The following is a 20,148-nucleotide window of genomic DNA, read 5'->3' as shown; positions in this document are numbered from 1 at the left end:
AAGTGATTTCTATTCTATTTTTTGTTCTGGGAAACAAAGGAATAGAATTGGTTGTTTTCATGAGTGTTATCAAACTGTACTCTTTTTCGTTTTTGTTGGTGGTGATTGCTAGTGTGAAAGTAGGCTACCAAGGAACCTTTCCTTGGTCGAGAGAGCCACATGAAACCTTTGTTCATCTTCTCTTTTCTTTGTCTATTCCATCTTCATATTAAATTGCTCTAAACATGAAGAGGCCTCTTTAATGTCCTGAAAATTTTGTGGCTAAATTTTGCTTTTTGTGCTTTCCTTTGAATTCAAACATGACTTTTAGTTCCCGATCTTGTGTGTTACTGATCATCTTGTTAATTTGTTTTCTTCGTATGTGGTAGTATCCAGATTAAGAGCACACACTTTCAGCCAAAAAGAGTCTGCTTACAACAACGAAGGTGGAAATTATGTGCAACTGAGTTGTAGGTTGCATTGCCTCAACTTACTGCACGGATCTGAATACAAGGAAGCCGGAGATTGGCATTTGGGAGAAGGCTTAGTTATTGCTGTTGTTGCCCTTTCTCACGTGGTCTGCAAACCTCTAAGTACAGTGTTCAGTGGTCTGAGGGTTTGCTCAAGGGGTTGTCCATGAGCAGAGTAATTTTCTTAGTGCTTCAGTGGCAATTATGCTCAAGCGCGAATGAACGTAATTTGTTCCTTTTCTTTTGTAAGTCTCGTGGCAGAGCGATTGAGATGTCGGGGTCATAAACCAATTGGCAGCAAAGAGAGGAAGCGAATCGAGGCATCAGGAAGAAATATTTCTACAATGGGTACCTGGAGGGCTACACTGTGCCGAGCCGAAGCTAATGAGCATGGATCTGTCTGAAGAAGATAAACATCATAGGGGGTGATGAAATTTGGGATGTGTTTGGAAGTCAGAATGCTGTGGATTTCACGTGGAGGATTCTTCAGCAGTACAATGACCTAGTTATGTGTTGTAAGGACCTGGTAGACGAGGCTTTGAAGAGGAAGAGGGGATAATTTGGCCGCAGCGGTTATCTGGTTTCAAACGCATCCTCCACCCAACTTGGTCGCTCCCGCTTAAGAGTTACGTTCACACTACAACAAATGCCATAACTTTTTCGGGTCATTTTTTTTTTAATCCATCAAGGAGTGTTGTGATTTTTAAAAGTTGTTTTTTGTATGTCATAACTATTAATTGATTAAATGAGTGCTATAACTTTTAAGAAACATTCAACACAAGTGAAATGCCAAGTTTATTACAATTGCCATGCGGTGTAGGATTTTCTGCACTTGTGGTGAGCATTTTTATAAAGTTATAAAACTCAAATGATTAATTAAAAAATTATAGTATTCAAGCATACGCCATGTAAAGTTATCGTGTTCGAGTGATAAGAAAACTTTATAGTTTTCTAGTGACCGCTGTGCAAAAGTTAAAGCACTTTTGGTGTAATTTCTTTTCAAGAGCTTTTGCTTGAAGGTTTGAGGGAACTGTAGAGCTGGTTAGATAGCTTGGCTAATTAAGGATGTTTGAATATGTTTTGAGCTCAAGCCCATGAAAAATGCTCAATCAAAGTAGTTTTTCTAGTTTGAGAACGTTATGATGGACTTGAAGAACATTAATCAAGCATTGCCTAATGAGAAACGAGGCACGATGTTGTCGACATTTTGTTGCGACACTCTTGAGGGCGAATGAAACTTCTCAAGGTGGTTTGACGGATTGCTATGCGAGCGTGGATGGTCCTCTTGAGAGGTGGTGCTAACACTTGGCATGAGCTCTCCCAAGCCTTATTATTGAGTGCAACTTGATTATTTCCATTGATTGTGAATATTATTTTACCTTGAGAGCCGCCGCTAACCTATTAGAGGCTGATTGAAGATTTGGATCTGGGAATTTGATTACCCCAGATGTATGTCCAATACCCAAATTGGTACCTTTTTCTCTTTCGAAAAACGTTTGTCAGGCAGACTTCCCAAATTTTAATGCCCCATACATGTTCATTTATACCATGCGTAAGTGAGATCAACATAACGGGCCATAAATTCTTATATCCACAACCAATAATCAAAGTGAAAGCATGGAAATTAAATAACGACGATGAAAAAACAATTAAAGTGCGGTAAGTAAAAATCCAATAAGGTCGGGCAATGAATGTATATGATCTTGTTATAGAGCCTCAGGACAGGATTCTGTGAGCTATGCAAAAAAGTTAAACATTCGATTAATTCTAAATCTCCTGTTCAGCAAGATTAGCTCAATTTTGTTAACACTCTGGAAGTTGTTTCACCTAATCTCAAGTATCTCCCGCTTTATTTCCCCGGATGTAAGTGCTATGACATCTGACTAGCTTTATCCCCAGAAGTAAGCATGAGAAAACAAGTCGAATAATTATTCCATAGTTTTCTGTAGACTCCATAACTTTGCCGTACGGCCTTGTTTTGCAGAAGCAGGAAGACAAATAGAATTGCTTGAAGCAGTCGTTGTGATCTACAAAACTATATCCCATTTTCATCAGAATAACTTTTGATCCTCATATGTGTCGTGTAACTAGTGAACTTATATTCAAGTTCTATCCGATCTCCAGTTGCACCGGCATCATCTCTTTTGGAAGTTGAATGCTTTGGTTGAGAAGGCGAAGATGAATCCAGAGAGGAGAGACAATCCGACCAGCACGATCGCGACCACTCCCAAGAAGTCATGCCTGAACCCAAAATAACTCCTCACAAACTCTTCGACTGTCTCGCCACTGTCAAGCACGTCCTTAACATCTCCAAACTGCGAGGCCACCAGTCCGTACAATGTCCAAAAAATTGGACATGTCCAGGAGTACCACCTCCACCAGACAGGTATTCTCTGTTAAAACAAAAGTATGAGTCCTCATCAGTCATGCTTTTCCTTTAATTCTTTTTTTTTTCTTTTATTGTTTTTCCACTTTGGTTTCAGTGAAGATATTGATGAACTTACTGTGTGCGGCACGATGAATCCCGAGAAAAGGTTCCAAATTGCAAAGAATGCCGAAGCGATTATGGTGGCTATGTTGTGGTTGGGCGTCACTGCCACGCTCATCATTCCATAGAGAGTGAAGAATAACAAGGTGAAGAACATACAGAAGATGTACCAAAAGAACTTGCTGGCTGTCCATTCGAACCCAATCATTGCATAGACGATCACTCCATAGATGACAGTTTGGATGAAGATGTAGGGAATCTCGATGATAACCTGCGTGAAACAATATTTTCAAATAACATGATGGTTTCGCTCAAGACTCTTTAGGGTGCTCTACGGAGTCATTTCCTATTTTCCAAATGAACGGCCTTAGTTATGTAAGTGAAACTAGTCCTTACATGTGCGAAGGCATAGGGCAGAGCGGAATACATTCCAGCCGCTCTCTCTCTATAGAAGACGGTCCTCTCAATAGCCACAACGGGTTGAACTGACTTTGTATTTTGAAATCCAATGAAAATGACAGCCGAGTACATTGAGCCCATGGCATTGAAGAGATCTTGCTGGTTTCTCCTGCAAGTCCCAAAGTTTTGAGCAAATGATGTCTGTAACTGAGCCATTGTACTTCTTTTCCTGAGTCCAATTTCTGTGTGTTTCACAACCAGAAAAGAGTGGTACTTATGTATCTGTGCATATGAAATTCTATCCATTACCTTTTAGAGCCGAGGTTCCAAAATATCGTGCCGAACATCAGGGCTATGAAAGTTGTGAATAGAAGTCTCACTGCTGTGTATGCCTGGTTGCGCTCATACGACCAGTGTTGTTTCCACAGGCAAGCCATACACTGGGTGAAGAATGATTGTGAATATTGCGTTGGGAAATGGAGATCTTTTGACCCCGGTGGAGGCGTACTCAGTTCGTTGATCAGAGCTTTGTTTCTCCTGAATTAATCATTGGAGAAAGACACGGTAAAAGATCTGCTACTACGCTTCCATGCTCTTTTCTTTTCAACCTTCAATTTTATGATAATTTCCTTAATGTTATTAAGCCAAAACACGAAAATGTTTCTACTTCTGGTGAAGTAACTTCTTACCTAAACAGATCTGAACTCCTGTACACTTCGGTGAAGTTAACCCCAAGGATTTCTTCTTGAGCAGCTGTTGTCACCTCCAACATCCAAGTTGCTGGATTGTATCCGTCTTTAATTTTCGGAACTCCATTGATGCCCTTTGATTGAACGAATAAAAATGTTAGCTTTTAAAGCTCAATGTAATCTAAACTCATCCACACTAAGCTCACCTCAAAGTAGTTGATCAGATGCAAGGAATGCTGGCCTGTTGGACCGACATAGATCTCCTCTCCCCCTTTTTTCAGAAGAAACAGCTGCATATTAATAAGGGATATATCTCAGATACTTATTGTGTGCAAAGACAAAAGCAAACAGATTGTCCGGTCCCTCATGAGAATTTGTGTCAAACCTCATCAAAAGCATCAAATATGTCAATGCTCGGCTGGTGGATGGTGCAAACAACAGTTCGCCCTGTGTCAACTGTGTTTCTAACTGTTCTCATTACTATAGCAGCTGCCCTGGCATCAAGGCCAGAGGTAGGCTCATCCATGAATATGATTGACGGGTTGGCTACAAGCTCCACTGCAATTGTCAGCCTTTTCCTTTGCTCGGTGGAGAGGCCATTCACACCAGTCAACCCAACTAGCGCTTCTCGTAACGGGGTAAGCTCTATGAGCTCCATGACGTCTTCAATGAACATCTGCAGATGTTGGATCCAAAATTTCGACTTAGCACTCTATTGCCAGGACGGACTCGAAGGCAATGACATTTACACAGTCTAAATTGGTTATGAGCGGTGGTTATCCTTTGAGAGATGCCAAAAATTCTTTCGATCTACATGGTGAACAATGTAAACCAAGAGAAAAATTCCACTTGGTATAGCTTTTCGAGAAAACCTGAACTGTCTTCTAGAAAATTTGTAATGTTATCTTTTTCTACCGACAAAAAATGTAGAATTTACCTAAGATGCCAGGTGACGTAAAACTAATGGATCAAGTAATATATCTACCTTCCTAGTCTTAGAGTCCACTTCAGGAGGTAACCGAAGCCATGCAGAATACACCAATGACTCGTAAACTGTGACGTGAGGAGAGTGGATATCGGTTTGTTCACAGTATCCTGATATGCGAGCAAATGTTTCTTGCTTCTTTGGGTACCCAGATATCGTGATTGTCCCGTTGATGTATCCACCTGTTTTCCTTCCAGCCAACACGTCCATTAGAGTGGTCTTTCCAGCACCACTGACACCCATTAAAGCTGTCAATACTCCTGTCCTGAAAGCACCACTTACACCTTTTAGAAGTTCCAGCCGATCTTCAGGAATACCTTGAGCTTTCATTTCCTGCAAATGCAAGTTCATAAAAGTGATGTTCAGCACATATAAAAGTTCTAAGCCTCAGTTCAATTGTCAGAACCAAAACATCTTCCGAGCAAACAATACCCGGGGCATGTCTATGGCGTATCTGATATCATCAAAAGCAATAGAAAGTGGCTCAAAAGGAAGAACCATTCCCCGTTTCCTATTCAGGTCCGAATCCTTTATTCCTTCAACTCTCGTAGACAATTTTCTATGTGTGACGCTTCTTTGGGCCCCACTCTCGTTTTCTGTATTATCACGTTAGTGATTCCTTTAGCATAAGTTCTACTAGACAGGCAAAAAAGTACAAGATGTGTTGGTTCTGTGGCTCACCAGATGAACTCCTCTGGCTCCTTGACGATAGCTCAATAACCTCACCATTCTTGCTTGCGATTTTCTCTGCCAGAGTCTCTTTGGATAGTACAGCTTGGGGCTTCCCAATTGCTGCAGCAAAATGAAAGTCGTTCAACAAAATGGTACACTGAATCCCCCAAAAGTAAATGCCTTGTGAGAGACTTACGGTCAAGATATTTCAAGGCCACAGTGAACAAGAAATTGAACAGAAAAATGTATCCAATCGATGCTCCTACTCCTATCCAATACCAACGTGCTTCAGGAAAAATTCCGCGGGATTTCAGGACCAAAACTCCTAAAGGTTCTGTGGAGTTAGGAGGAATCTGTGCCACAAAAGTTCTGAAGCTTCAGCGGCTGACACTCCAAAAGTTTAATCAAACTTTATTAATTCTTTCTATAGTCTTTAATGAAAGTTTTATAAGAAGGTGCTTACATGTCTCCACTGCTTTCCGAGAAATTCGTTTACAGACATTGCGTTCTGTCCATACATCATTGGGGAGATCCAATAACCCCATATCCACCACGGCTTAACATCATCTGGCTTCAAATTATGTCACATCAGGAAATTGCATATGTGATTGCAAATCAAAAGAATAGTTTTTTAGATAATTGGTTGACCTCTTGATATGATGAATCCGCCCAAGACCATAAAAGCAAGTAATCCAAATGATCCAAAAGTATTTGCCACTATCACATTCCTTCCCAATGCCGCAATGAGTCGAAATAATCCAGATGCCATCTGATGTAGACATAGTAGCAGAAAATACTGTTTGAAGAACCTGGTAGCAAAGAGTTTATCAGTATGTGAATCATTGGATCAAAGTCTGAAATTATAAATAACTGTAATTTGATCAACCTTCCAGCGTAAGGGTCATAGTAGCCTATGACATAGTAAGTCATGATCACCCAAATAGCAACTTCTACTATGGTGACTGGAATCTTCAGGATCCATGTGGGCAGCGAATATGCCCACACAGGAAAGAAGAGGAGGTCTCTCTGCTTGTAGAAGACTGGGAGCTTCATGATGGTCATGGCAAGCTCTGAGAATCCATTAAGCATTATAATGATCACAGTGAAGAAGAGAGCGCCAAAATAAATCCCACCATCTATCACGGTATCTCGGTGCATCTCAGTCCGTAGGAACACCGTCATTGTTATGAAAGCCATAAGGGTAAGCTGATATGCATCCGAAAAAGGAAGTGTTAGGACATTACAAATGGTATTGACAGATCAAATGCATTACATAGTCAGGATTGCAGACCACTATAGGAAAACCAGTATTCAAACTTACTCACCTGGAACATTTTGAAAAAATAGACAAATGAATTTCTCTTCATTAGCAAAATTTCCCTTGAAATGCAAGCTCTCAACAGTTCTTTCTGGCTCACCCCATACTTCTTAGTTGTTAAAGCAGCTGGAAGGCCTTTTGACTTGTCGAATGGGATCACAAGCTGATCACCTAGTTTCTGACCAATGGGGAACGACTGAAATGCTTCGGAAAATTCCTTGACTGTTACAAACCTATAAGGTGTGTCCTTATTCGCCCAATACTGCTCTTGATCTTTCCTTGAAGTCAGCTTCAGGCGATATTACAGAAGACAGAATTAATGAGTCAATTGTTTCTTATAGCGCCAGAAAATATAAATGTGAATGTAATTTGGAATATTACTTCTTGCAAGAAATCAGCTACTCCTTTCCTTTCAGGACATTTAAAACCCATGTGTCTGAAAAACTCGAGCACGTTTTCTCGGGGACCTTGGTAAACAATTTGCCCCTCCGAGACAAGGATGATATCGTCAAACAGGTCATAAGTTTCCGGCGCAGGCTGGAGGAGGGATATTAGAGCAGTCCCATTGAGGATGTGTATGGACTGTCTGAGTGATTTCACTATTTGGAATGTTGTCGAACAATCCAAACCAGTTGATATTTCATCCATAAAGAGTGCTTTGGCTGGTCCGACTAGCATCTCCCCTGTTTTGTGTCAACACGAATTGAAGAAAAGCAACCTAACTTGATAGAAAAGGGATTGCAATCATCTAAAAACACCGGATACCAAAGTGGCCTTCTGGGTCTTACCTGTTGTGACTCGTTTCTTTTGTCCCCCAGAGATGCCTCGTATCATTTCATCTCCCACTATTGTGTCGGCACAGATTTCAAGTCCTAGTATCTAAAATTAGGCATTGCGAAATGAACAGAAATTTTAAGTCTTTGTGCTTTCCCCTCTTCCTTGTGGAAAAAAGAGCAACTAATCGTGTTTTAACTTTCTTGGCTATACCTTGATTATATAATCGACGACAACATTAGTCTCCTGTCCTTCCAGTGCTGCTGCCTGTAGAAGATTAAGATCAATAGAAGTCCTTACAGGAATTAATTAATGTTTTTGACCATTCGGTAAAAAGAATGTATAAAAATCTGCAATCAGAAAGCAGTTTGACCATTTATTAGTCCTGATCTTATCTCTCACCTTCATAAAGATATCTATATCAGGATCAGGTGTGATGTTTGCCTCCTTCTCTCTCCTTAATAACTCTGCTAGCATATCTGAAAAAAAATGTCAGTATTATACCTCTTAATCCTAGCTTTTTTTGAGATATCAACCTTACAATCATGGTAACAAAGAAAAATAGTGCAAACTTACCATAATGGGGTCCGACACCTTGACACCTGGCTGAGAAAGCCAAAGTTTCCCTAACAGTCATTTCTGCTATATGGAGATCATATTGACTTATATAAGCTGATGTCCTCTGCGGTACAAATTCTTCCATCCCTTGTCCATTGTACGTGACTCTTCCTGAAAGCTATGATTGACAAACTCTTTGACTTTTACACTTAAGGATTTCACTACTATAGTAAGACTGCTCTTAAAGTACGCTCTTTATGCTTACAGTCAAATCTCTGCCAAGCTTCCCTGCTAATGCTAGAAGCAACGTGGTCTTTCCAGAGCCTGGAGGCCCCAGAAGTAATGTCATTCTGCAAAAGAAAGATAAAAATTGGGTCAAAAATATCAGAACTCACATCTTGAGCATTGTATGCTGGTAAAATCTGTAGCAACTCTCTCTCCTCTTACCTGCGAGGCTTAATGATTCCGCTGACATCATTGAGGATTGGTAATGGCTTCTTTCTACTAGGAAGGATGTGAAAATAGTTGAGAAACCCCTGTTGACATTGATTACTAGTCCGTTTGAGCAGAATTCAAGAAGTAGATATAATGAATTGACTGTTACATTACCTCAAGCATGTTGATAGAGAAATTAAAGATTGTGGGTAGAGCTCGGCTTCCAACATAAGCTTCAGCCTCGACATTTAGATGCTCGAATCGGACTTCAATCGTAGGAAAATCCAGTCCAACTCTGTTTATAGTACAGAAGGGCAAACACAGACCTTGTCAAGATTTATAATGAAACTTTCTGCTCGGAGAAGAAAATACCATTTCCCAGATGAAGTTTCTTTCTCTTAATTATATATATATTCTGCTTACTTTGACATGCTCTTAAAGAATATGGCAATGACCAACTAAATGAATGTCTGAAGTGCTTATTAGAAGTTGTCAGCATGTACCTCTCAATTCTCTGCTTCAGCTTTAACAAGAACTTCTCATTGTCTTCCTCAGCTGTCTTCAGCAACCTCTCCAACAAGTTCCTCCTCTCCATCAAATCAAGATTCTCGACATCGACTTCTCTTATCTTGCCTTCTTTGTCGGCAAAAATGCTGCGCCGAACGCGCAAGTAAGTTGGAAGCTTTTCAATTGCAGCCCATTTCAGAGCCTCCTCATCATCCTCATTCCTGCTAGACCTTGAGAAGATCTCCTTCCCACTATTCCTCCATATGTCCGAGCTGCTCAAACGTGCACTGCTCAGCCTTGCACTGCTTATTCTAAATGCATCATCAGTTTCCATAGTCGCCCACTAAAAGCTAAACAAATGCTTCACCGAATTGTAATTTTCAAGCAAGATGGCCTTCGTCCATGAAAATGTGCATGGAAAAGGGTCAAGAAAGTTTGAACCCTTTTTAGATTCCTTTTGAAAGCTTCTGAGGATAGTTAAACAAGAGGGAATTACATCTGGTGTGTATATATAGCCTGAAAAGAAGAAGAAGAAGATGCCAAACGGGGCTCAATAATTCTTTTTTTTTTCTTCCGATATAGTTTTGATGCACATGTGGGTTTGAGGCAATTGCATATATCATACGAGGAAGGGAACAGGTTGGAGCATGCTCTGGCAGGACTATTTCTAAAAGATAATTGAATTTAGAAAATGAATGGAAGTGGTAAGGAGAAGGTGGATGATTACATGTATGGTAGCATTTCATTGCCAATCCTGCGGGTGAGGGACACCGGAATTAGGCTGGGACGGACATGGGATTTAGGTTGGGACGAGAAAAACTTTTTATGCATAGAAGCTTTAAAATTACGTGCGTGAAAAATTTTATGAGGGAAATTTTAGTGCACATTTCTGTTGATGACGGGTGAAGGTGGTGCAATCGCCGCAACAATTTCTTGGTCCCTTATTCAATGAGGCGATGCATTGCAATATCCATCTTGCAGAAAGTGACTTTCCAGTTTGAAACGTAATGCAGCATGTATGGTAGGAAAAATAACATAAGATGGTCATCTTTGTCAAATCAGTAATCAGGAGTGCCCGTAGAAATCCGGCAGTCATTAGCTACTCCTTTCACATCACATTTCTTGCATCTTTTAGTGACAATAAATTTTGGCATAATCGTTAGTATTCCTCAGAAACCTTGAAACATTGAGATGACTTCTTCATGTCGAGGCACCGTATACTTAGGAAATTTTTATGGATTTTCAGAATCCACGTGATACAACCGTTTTTGCAGCCAACAACAAGTTTGTGCATGTGTTGAAAGTGTTCGGTGATTTGAATGCAGGTCAATTTATATTGCATTATTGGGGAGTAGCCGTACTTCCGCCTTGGAATAGTAGTTATTTCCGGCTACCGAGGAGGGAAGGACTTGAATAGAGATAACAAAAGATTCTTCAACGCAAAGCGTGCTCGAGGAGCACGGAGTACTTATTGCGACCTAACGGATCTTGCTTGCAAATCTAGTAGCTAGGAAGTCTTATTCTAACCCCTAAAGAAGTCAGTCAACCCTAATCAGTTTTATATACGGTGCCTATTTAAATTAATACGCACGTTGGTAACAACCAAAACCGGTATTTTTGTAGTGGAGTTTCATCTTAGAGGTCAAACGAGGTACCTGGCACATGCAACCATTCTTTCTATACAGGAAAACTCACCTGTCGCTCATGTGTTTGCTGTATACACAGCGAATTCATTATTTTACGAGTAAAAATGGTGGGATGAGACGACTAACGCCTGAGACCCTCTTTCAGGAACTACGGGAGTTCTAAACCTGAGACAGTGTATTAGGTTTGAGTCATGATTATTGTTCATTTTGAGTGAATCCATCACTGCCCCCCCACCGCGGTTCCAATTCCAAGGTCCGGAGCTCAATCTTTTAGCATAAATGCTTTTGAATGATTCGCTCCCCTCTAACGATTATCGTGTTTTTGTGGATTATAATCTTCCTTCTGGAACAGACTGATGCAGCTCAGTTAGTCCATAGAAAGACCTATAACTGTAATTTTTGATTTAGTCCAAAGAGTGAGTTTCACTACGATTAAAAAATAAGAAAAAGTAGGAGAGAGTTGAAAAGTCAAAGAAGGAAAAAAATGGAAAGGGAAGGGATATAGAAAGGGGAAAGAAGGGGCGCTCGTAAGGCCAAGAATCGCACCACCTGAAACAAAAAGAAAGAGAGAAGAGGGAAGATAAAGGAAGAAAGGAAAGGTGATTCGGCGTTATATTGCATTGCCCAATAAGAGCTCACATCATTTGTTTGTCTGATTAGAGTAGATTTTGGGATTAGGGTTTAAATTCAAAGTTATGTGAAATTCGAATAATGAAGTTCAATTTTTGAGTTGTCAAGCAACAAAATTTCTTGGAAATTGTAGTTTATGGCATCGTGGAGCCGTAGGCTATGTTGTGAGTCATTTTTGAGTAACGGTTTAGTTGGAGCGAAATTTTAGGATTTTGCGTTCAAGTTTCATGTTGTGAACGACTTGATAATTGTTTTAGGCAAGTAATTTATTAGTGTGTGGAAATTGTTTTATTAGCATTTAGAAGTAATTAAGCCATTTTGTAGTTGAGGTAGTGTTTTCCTTGGTTTTAACGTTGATTCTCATTTAATTAGTAGGATTATGAAATCGTTGGCTCATTCTTTGGTTTTAGGCATTCCATGTGAATTGTGCTATCTCTTCTATGAATTTGTAAACTTATCTCTTGATAGCGATAAAGATTTGATTATCACACGAGTTATTAAAGCATGTTCATTGCATAAAAGTTTGGATTGGGCAATTATTATATTTGAATATATATGGTTTTGTGAAAGGTATTGTGAAATGATACGTATCGCTTTGCAAACTGATATATGGAATGAGTTCTAAAATGATTTGAGAAAGGTGTTACGAAAGACACTTCGTCGTGAATGTGGTTTGTGAAAGGAATTTTGAAATAGTTTGAGAAATTCCTGTGAAATGTATTCAGTTTGATGAACGGAATGAAGAAAGATTATGAATTTTGTTTGTGAAATCAATTATTGATATTGATTGTGGATTTGATTTTTGATTATTGGTATTGAGGATATGGGTTTGGTAGTCAATATTTCTGTGAGCCCATTGAAGGACTTATGGGTATGCAAACTGAATTTAAAATATCATTTTAGGTCGAGTCATTGGCTTTCTAAGTGAAGTAGGAGAGAATTTTGGTCATTTTGTCATTAGGCATTGTGTCGTGATGATGGTTTGATATTCAACAAAAGATTAGTTGACGAGTGGACCATTGATATGTGGTTTGATATGAGATGGATCAAGGAGATGGACCATAGGTATGTGATTTTGATGATATTGATCGATGGACATGACCAATGATGTTTATGACAATTTAAACGAATATTTTTTGAATCGTATAAAACTTTTTGAAATGAAATGACTCGTACATGATGTGATATGTGTATTAAAGAGTTGGATTTATGAGTTTCTAGTAATGCTCTACTCACACACACACACACACACACACACACACACACACACACACACACACACACACACAATATATAGTGGCTGCTTGATCTGCTTAGGAAATATATGTACCACTCACTGAGTTGTGGTTGCTCTGCTCACCCCTCTCTTTCCCAATCTTTTCAAGTTCCTTGGTTAGTGACCATTAAAGTAAGAGTGTTATCATGGGGGCTTGGATTTTGGCGGTTTAAGGCTATGTTCTTTAGGTGGAAAGATTCAAGGTGTGACGATAACTAAGTTTGTCATCACCCCATCCCTATACGATTCAAGGTGTGATGATAACTAAGTTTGTCATCGAATGCTTGACCCTATTTGAATATTTCGTTCTTACTTCATTAGGTAAAAATGAAGATGTTGGATATCTATGATAATCCAATCTTGGGTTATGGAGTCGTGAGTTTGAGAATTTTATAATAATATAAAAATTATTTAAATTAAATTTAAAATAAATTTATTTAAAACATTTTAAAAATTTCTTCATTAAAAAAAAGTGATTCACTCAGGAAAATGTGTAGGCATTGTTTTCCTACAAGCATGGATTGTTGTGATGAGATTCATACTACATAAAATTTACTCCGTTGCTTGTAATTTAAAAAAAGAGTGATGTAATAGGTTTTTAATTTTCTAAAATTTTTAAAATTTTATTTTAATTTATTTTTTTTAAATAAATATTTTTTAAATTTTTAAGGTGCAATAAGCTAATTATATGGAATTTTTATTTTATCAACCGGATGTAAATTTTTTGATATTTATATAATTTTTTAGGGTAAAACGAGATAAAAATCTTGTGACTTGATTTCTCTTTCTCGCTTTTACTCTCTATTTCATTGTGTTTTTGTGTCAAATCCCAACATGTACAATATATATGTTCGTGTTGACGACTTTATTCATGATTATGGACTCACTGACATGGTAGATGGGAAAATGCATATGAAGGGTTATGACCTTCTCTACTTTCTATTTAAAAGACTTTCATGTTGGGAGGCATTAACTGAAGTTGTGTTCACTGCTAAGTGATCCCTATTTTTAGTTTTGCATCAAAATTTCTTAATGTGCTGATGGCATGATCGTTTGTTTCATTGTTGATGTCAATCTATTTGTTATGTTCCAACTTGGATGATAACTACCCATAGAAGCCAACCATAGATAATAACTCATGTATGAACATAGCTCACTACTTTCACTATTCTAAGCTCTCCATGTTGACCTTCAGGCCAATAAGTTATGGGCTAACAACAATCTTTCTTTCATATGTGAACTTGCTCTAACACCATTTGTTAGAAGAGCATAGTAGAAACCCAATACCTCACATAGGGAAATCATCAAGAGAGTACCCAAGTCCAAACCTGTTTATATATCCCGTTGGATCAACATTCTCAAAACTCTATGTTACTAGCCAACTAAGATATATTGAATACTCTACATCACACCGCACCAGTTGTTCGATGTGAAACTTTTAACACAACTCATATATGCATCTGAATACTCTCAATGGCAACTCTCAATGTCTTGAAAGTGCAAAGTTGGAACTCCATTCTAACGAATGATTCTTGTTGTTGTGGAGGATCCAGCTATAGAAGAATTAGTGGAGAGCTTTCACCCCTTTTCCCCATGAGTCTTTGTTATTAAAAATGTTGGTTTAAGTATACGTGGTTGCCCTTCTTTGACCCTTACTACTTAAGGGCGAACTTCTCTTTTAGTCCACTAATTGAACAAGATTCCTTGGTTGGCATGATATAGATTTAAGTATGATCGGATTTTGTGGGTTCATTGATAGCTTAATTAAAATACAAATGACTGTTAGTCGGTCTTTCCTGTCCACTATTTATCCATATGAAATTTGTTTATAGAGTTTGATGCACAAGAGGAATGTAACATTAGTTTGTCTTGAAAATTGTGGGGCTGATTTTGCTTTGTGTCTTCATTTGAATGGAAGCATGTCTTTTAGTTCTTGACTTGGTGCTTACTAATCATCTTGTTCATTTGTCTTTCCCCATGTGGTATTATTCTGATGAAGGACATGTAGTTTTAGCCAAAAAGATTTTGCTTACAACAATGAAGGTGGAAATTAATGCAACTAAGCAATAGGTTGCTTTGACTCAACTTGGTGCAAGAGTGAAGATGCTCAGACCTGAATCCAAGTGAGTTGGAGAATGCCATTTGTTGCAAAAGGCATAGTTGCTGCTCTTGTTGCTCTTTCTCATACAGTCTGCCAAACCTCTAAATACAACTTTCAATGGGCTGAGGGTTGATTTAAAGCTTTGTCTAGGAGTAGAGCAATCTTTTAGAGCTTTAATGACAATTATGCTAAAGGCAAAAATGACCATAATCTGTGACTTTTGTTTAGTACATGATAGTAGATAGCAGATTGTTGCTAGTAGCGAGTACTAAAGACTGTTGAGTTGAGTACTATATCGTTGTCCATGAGTAGAGCTACTTTCTCAGTACTTTAGTAGCAATTAGGCTAAGCATAAATGGCCATAATCTTTGTCTCTTCTTTTGTATTTGATAGTGAATGTTGATAGTTGCTAATGTCGGAGATTGTCAAGTAGTACTATGTCACTGCAAGAGAGCGCTTGAGATGCGAGGGACCATAAACCAATAGGCACCAAAGAGAGGATGAAAATTGAGGCATTGGGAGGATATATCTATGATGGGTACCTTAATGGACAACTTAATATAGCTCATACTTTAGGTGACTGGCACATGGAAAGAATGGAATATAAGGGAGGAGGGCCACTCACTATCAAGCCAAAGTTAAGGAGAGTTGATCTGACTGAAGACAATGAATGCAATCTCTGTGTTATCACACCCAACTCCTACAAGTATAGTAGAAATGGTATAGCTATCCTCCTACCTGAAAGACATAGTCTCGAACATAAACCAGTATAGACCGGTTATCAATACATACATACATACATACATACATACATACATACATCCATATATATATATATATGATGAAACATTGAGTTGGTTATAGAATTGAAGTTTCTACAATCTCAACAAATACCATTTTAGGCATACAACCAAAAGTTCAACTACTAAAACTTCCCCGTCAATATCATTTTTGTCCTACTTGACACTAGCTAAAGAACTTGAAAAAGTTTTGGAATGAATAGAGAGAGCATCCATAGCTCAATGAGTTGTACATATATCTACTAAACAAATCAAATATCCACTATGCATATCTCTAAAGTAATACCAAAGACTCAAATGTATGTAACAAGTCAAATATGAGTTATTTCATTTTGATAGAACTTCATACATATTAGAAATAATCATTTAATCAACATACATAATAGTCAATTCCATTGATCGGACTATATCAAATTACAAATAAATGGTTCATTTAATCGAATGAATTTAGAATTCAAGATTCAACTTTGGTCACATTTAACGCCCTGTGACAAAGGGGCCCAAGTTCTCCCTCAGCAAGATCTCCACCTATATTGGTCAATGGCCCGGCCTAGAAATTATCCTAATAATAGTATAAATACCCACAAACTCCTTAATGCACTTTGAACACAACAACAATGAGCATCAAGCCTAATCCATCCTCCAAACTGACAAATTAAATTCATGAATTATTCATAAATGAGAATACATTTCACAAGTCATTTCAAAATTCATCTCATGACCTTTCGCAATATCGTTCACAAAACGTATCTCAATACATCCATTAATAATCAAAAAGTAGCAAATGCTGGATTTAACTTTATGCGACAAATATATTCTTTCATAACTCATAATATATTGAATCTTAATCATTTTTAAGACATGAGTTTACAATATATAAAAGAAAAACACCACTTACCACTATTAAAAAGCCTAACTTGGAAGTTACACGACCTTGAAAGTTTCAAAATCCTATTAAAGAAGCACTATCAAAATGTGTATTCTAGTATCAGTTGATGTTTCCCGACCAACCACCGTGATTTTTGTCTCTTCTTTCTCTGTGATCTCCCTCTCTTTTCTTCTTTCCATTTTATTTTAATTTTTCTTCTTTTTCTCCGTGTTGTCACAACATTTTAAAGCTGTGTTTCTTTCACATAAAACGATGCATTTCTGGAAATTATTTTTTAGGAAATTATTTTCCAGAAAAATGTCTATATTTTTTTTATATTTGACTGAAATTTGAAGAACCGAAAAACATTGTTCATTGTATGGATATGATTTGATTTGATTTTCTTAATTACACATATACTATTTAGGAGCTAGTGACTTGTGCACAATCAGCTGGGAAGGAGACATGTCCACTAGGATCTTGGGTTTAGCCTCGATAGACCCCAACTCGGTCAAGGCCACTTGGGTCTCGAGCAAGAGCGTAATCATCAATTCCGCATCCACAGAATTTGAAATTGAGATCTTTGTGCCTTCACTTCTTGGTGCCTTGGCTAGGAACCACAAAGGTTAAATGCCCATGCTCGAATACCCAGTAACTAGGCCTAGATCTACAAAGGTTAAATGCGAGATCCCAGTGACGTAGGTCCCTGGTGCTCGGGCTCAAGTCCATAGTACTCAAGCTATGGTCAATCTATAATATAAGGGCCTAATTAGCCCCTGTCTCTTAAAAGCCAAGCCCAAGCTCAACCGTGGTTTTCTTTCTTCTTATTAGTGCTCGTGCATCGAAGCAAAAATGGAAAAGAAGAAGCTGAAGGGGAAAGCAAGTGAGAAGGAAAGAAGAAAAGAAGAAAAAGGGAAAAAAATTGTCATGCATAGTTGATCTAGACACCTCGACTAGCCAAATCAATTACGAATCGTAACGCATGGTAAGCATTCAAGCCTTATTCATCTAGACGGAGTAATTTTACAAGTTAGGGCACAAATTTGGAGTTATGTAAATTTCGAACTACAAGGGAGGATTTTTCGGAGTTGTGATTTTTGTAAAAATAGTAGTCTAGGGTGTTGTGGACCTGTAGGATTTGACGAAACTCAATTTTGAATGATGGTTTGTATGGAATGGAATTTTGAAGTTTTGTGTGTGAGTTATGTGTAACAGCAAAAGATAAATATATGCCATAAACAAGCTTCTTCGTAGCGCTTAGGAGTTGACACATTCACAATAAAACATGGTTTAGTTGAGTCGTTCGTTGAAGTAGTGATTTACTTGGATTTTGATATCGTTTTTTGATTAATTGATAGAAATTTGACCGTGTTGGCTTGAGTAACCATTGTAGGTTGATTTTTGGCTTTTCCACATGAGTGGTGCTACCTCTTCTACGAATTTGTAAACTCGCGTTTTGAGAGCTATAGAGATTTGATATATTATGAATTATGAAAGAGCACACTCGTTGCATAAAATTTGGATTGGACATTTACTACGGTGGGGTATTTGTAAATAGTGCGAGAATTGTTTGGTAGAAATATATTTTGGGTTTGCAAAGTCTTTTTATTTTATTTTATATGAAAGATCTTGCCCTTTGAGTATGCTTTATGGAATTATATATATCGATTTGTGAAATCCTTCATGACTTGCATTTTATTTGATTCGTTATGTAAAACTAATTTATGAGACAAATCCTAAAATGATTTGAGAAACGTTTTACTAAAAATATTTATGGCAGATGAGTTGAGTTGCAAAAGATTGTGTGATTAATTTGTGAAATGTATTCTGATATATGAGATTATTTATGGATTTGATTTCTAGTATTGAAGGATGACAATTGGGTGCTCTATATCATTGTAAACTTGGTTAAGGGTTTGTGGGTAGGTGTATATAGTGTTAAGATATTCTTGTGGGCCAAGTCACTATCATTATAGGTGAAGACTTAGCCAATGGGGGAATCTTGGTTATCCTGTCACGGGGCGTTATGTGTGATCATGGTTCAATATTGGAGAACGGGTTTGGTTAGTGGAGTAGACCATTGATATGTGATTGGAGTTTGGTAAATGGAGTGACTCATTGACATATGATTGAGATGGACCATCTTTATGTGGTTTGATGAGATTAATTAATGTGATAGACTATTAATATGTGAATTGTTGAGATTGATCAATAGATTGGGCCATTAATTATTTATTTTGATATTGCTGATGAAAAGGGTAAATATGCTATTGGTATAGTTATGTTGAAGTAATATATAACTTATTTTAATCTTGTAAGTTTGTTATATTTTGAATTTGGTGTAAATGAATAGTGTTTTTGTATCTTAAATATACATAGTAGATGCTCGATTTGCTTCGAAGAGACACATTATTCACTAAGTTGTGGTTGCTCAACCAATTCCTTCCAATCTCTTTTTAGGTTTTTCAACTGGCAATGAGTAGTACGAGAGTGACATTGACGGGGAGGACTTTTGGGAGTTAGATTTTTGGATATAGTTTGAGGTTGTGTCATTCGAATGGAAAGACAGCTATGTCATTCCCATTCTTGATGATGTTAGGGTGTGATGCCATTAAAGCTAGCCTAGGGATGTTGGTGCTCGTGCCCAAGTCCGTTGGCGCCAAGGCTCGAGTCCATTGAGGTCAAGCTTAGGACCACTAGTCATTGGAACCTAGGCCCAACATCGATGAACACAAGCCCAAACATTGGGGACCCAAGCACTAGCATCATAAGCCCAACCTCAATGGACCCAAGCATGGTCATTGGGGTCCTAGGCTTCATTCTCGATGGACTTGGGCTCGAGGGCAAGAGATCCAGCCATTAGGGTTTTGGGCTCAACCTCAATAGACTTGGGCTTGCGTGTGGGGGATCTAAGCATGGCCAGTAGGTCCCGAGTAAGTCTTGGGCTAGGCTCGATGGACTTGGGCTTGGCCTCTATTGACTTGGGCCTAGGCACCAAAGATTTGGGCAAGGGCATCGAATCTTGAGTTCATCGAGGCCTAGCCTCTATGGATGTGGGTTCAAGCACTAAGGACTCCAGCACGAGCATCGGGCCTTGGGCCTGAGCTTCACTAGATCGAGCTTGACTGCTCAAGCGTGGGGGATTTGAGCATGGGGTCCAACCCCAAACCTCAATAGTCTTAGCCTCTAGTGGTCTTGAGTCCATCCATTATGGTCTAACCCAATCTCAACTGACTCAAGTACAATTGCTAAGGGCCCAACACGGGCCCCAAAGCCTTGGGACAGACCTCGTTAGACTTGGACATAGTCACTAAAGTCTTGGGCCTTGGCCTTGATGGACTCGGGCTCAAGCATTGGAGATCTAGGCACAAGTATGAGGGACCCAAGCATTGCCTTTGGGGTCCTAGGCCTAGGTTCTAGGTTTTGTGCTTGGCCTAGTTTAAGGCATTAGGCACAGGCACCGAGGCCTTGATGGCCCCGAGCTCAAGCATGGGCATTGGGCCCTAGTATGGAGTCCCAAGCATGAGCACTGGGAGCCCAATCTTGAGCATGG

The 20,148-nt window shown here is 38.6% G+C and overlaps 1 protein-coding gene across 12 annotated transcripts; it reads right to left on the bottom strand.

Annotated features, from left to right (window-relative positions):
* Positions 1 to 2,462: 2,462 nt before the first annotated feature.
* Positions 2,463 to 9,608, bottom strand: LOC104437706 (pleiotropic drug resistance protein 1). Of its 12 annotated transcripts, none has more exons than XM_039310338.1 (24): positions 9,271 to 9,608; positions 8,942 to 9,062; positions 8,780 to 8,868; positions 8,598 to 8,682; positions 8,351 to 8,510; positions 8,177 to 8,253; positions 7,988 to 8,041; positions 7,789 to 7,879; positions 7,382 to 7,683; positions 7,008 to 7,289; positions 6,569 to 6,888; positions 6,331 to 6,491; positions 6,146 to 6,249; positions 5,850 to 6,035; positions 5,688 to 5,806; positions 5,443 to 5,596; positions 5,011 to 5,343; positions 4,411 to 4,701; positions 4,232 to 4,315; positions 4,026 to 4,159; positions 3,646 to 3,873; positions 3,334 to 3,505; positions 2,954 to 3,208; positions 2,463 to 2,842 (listed from the first exon to the last, which is right to left on the bottom strand). In XM_039310338.1, the coding sequence occupies exons 1-24, from the start codon at positions 9,606 to 9,608 to the stop codon at positions 2,585 to 2,587; spliced, it is 4,398 nt and encodes a 1,465-aa protein (XP_039166272.1). In that variant the 3' UTR covers positions 2,463 to 2,584. The 12 variants fall into 12 exon arrangements, with proteins under 12 accessions (XP_039166272.1, XP_039166274.1, XP_039166273.1 ...); XM_039310340.1 differs by having other exon boundaries at positions 5,443 to 5,569; positions 5,667 to 5,802; positions 5,879 to 6,035; XM_039310339.1 differs by having other exon boundaries at positions 5,443 to 5,615; positions 5,686 to 5,802; positions 5,879 to 6,035.
* Between the last annotated feature and the right edge of the window lie 10,540 nt (positions 9,609 to 20,148).

Source organism: Eucalyptus grandis, chromosome 3 (genome assembly GCF_016545825.1).
Source record: "Eucalyptus grandis isolate ANBG69807.140 chromosome 3, ASM1654582v1, whole genome shotgun sequence".
Lineage (NCBI taxonomy): Eukaryota > Viridiplantae > Streptophyta > Magnoliopsida > Myrtales > Myrtaceae > Eucalyptus > Eucalyptus grandis.
The sequence above is the reverse complement of the archived record's forward strand: the minus strand, read 5'-3'. Positions and strand labels throughout refer to the sequence as shown.

Excerpts from the sequence above, each read along its gene's own strand:
- LOC104437706 (XM_039310338.1), bottom strand. The coding sequence starts at position 9,608 with ATGGAAACTGATGATGCATTTAGAATAAGCAGTGCAAGGCTGAGCAGT. Across the intron at positions 8,254-8,350 it reads AGGTGTCGGACCCCATTATG|ATATGCTAGCAGAGTTATTA; the intron begins GTAAGTTTGCAC and ends ATTTTTTTTCAG. Across the intron at positions 5,344-5,442 it reads ACGCCATAGACATGCCCCGG|GAAATGAAAGCTCAAGGTAT; the intron begins GTATTGTTTGCT and ends TTGCATTTGCAG.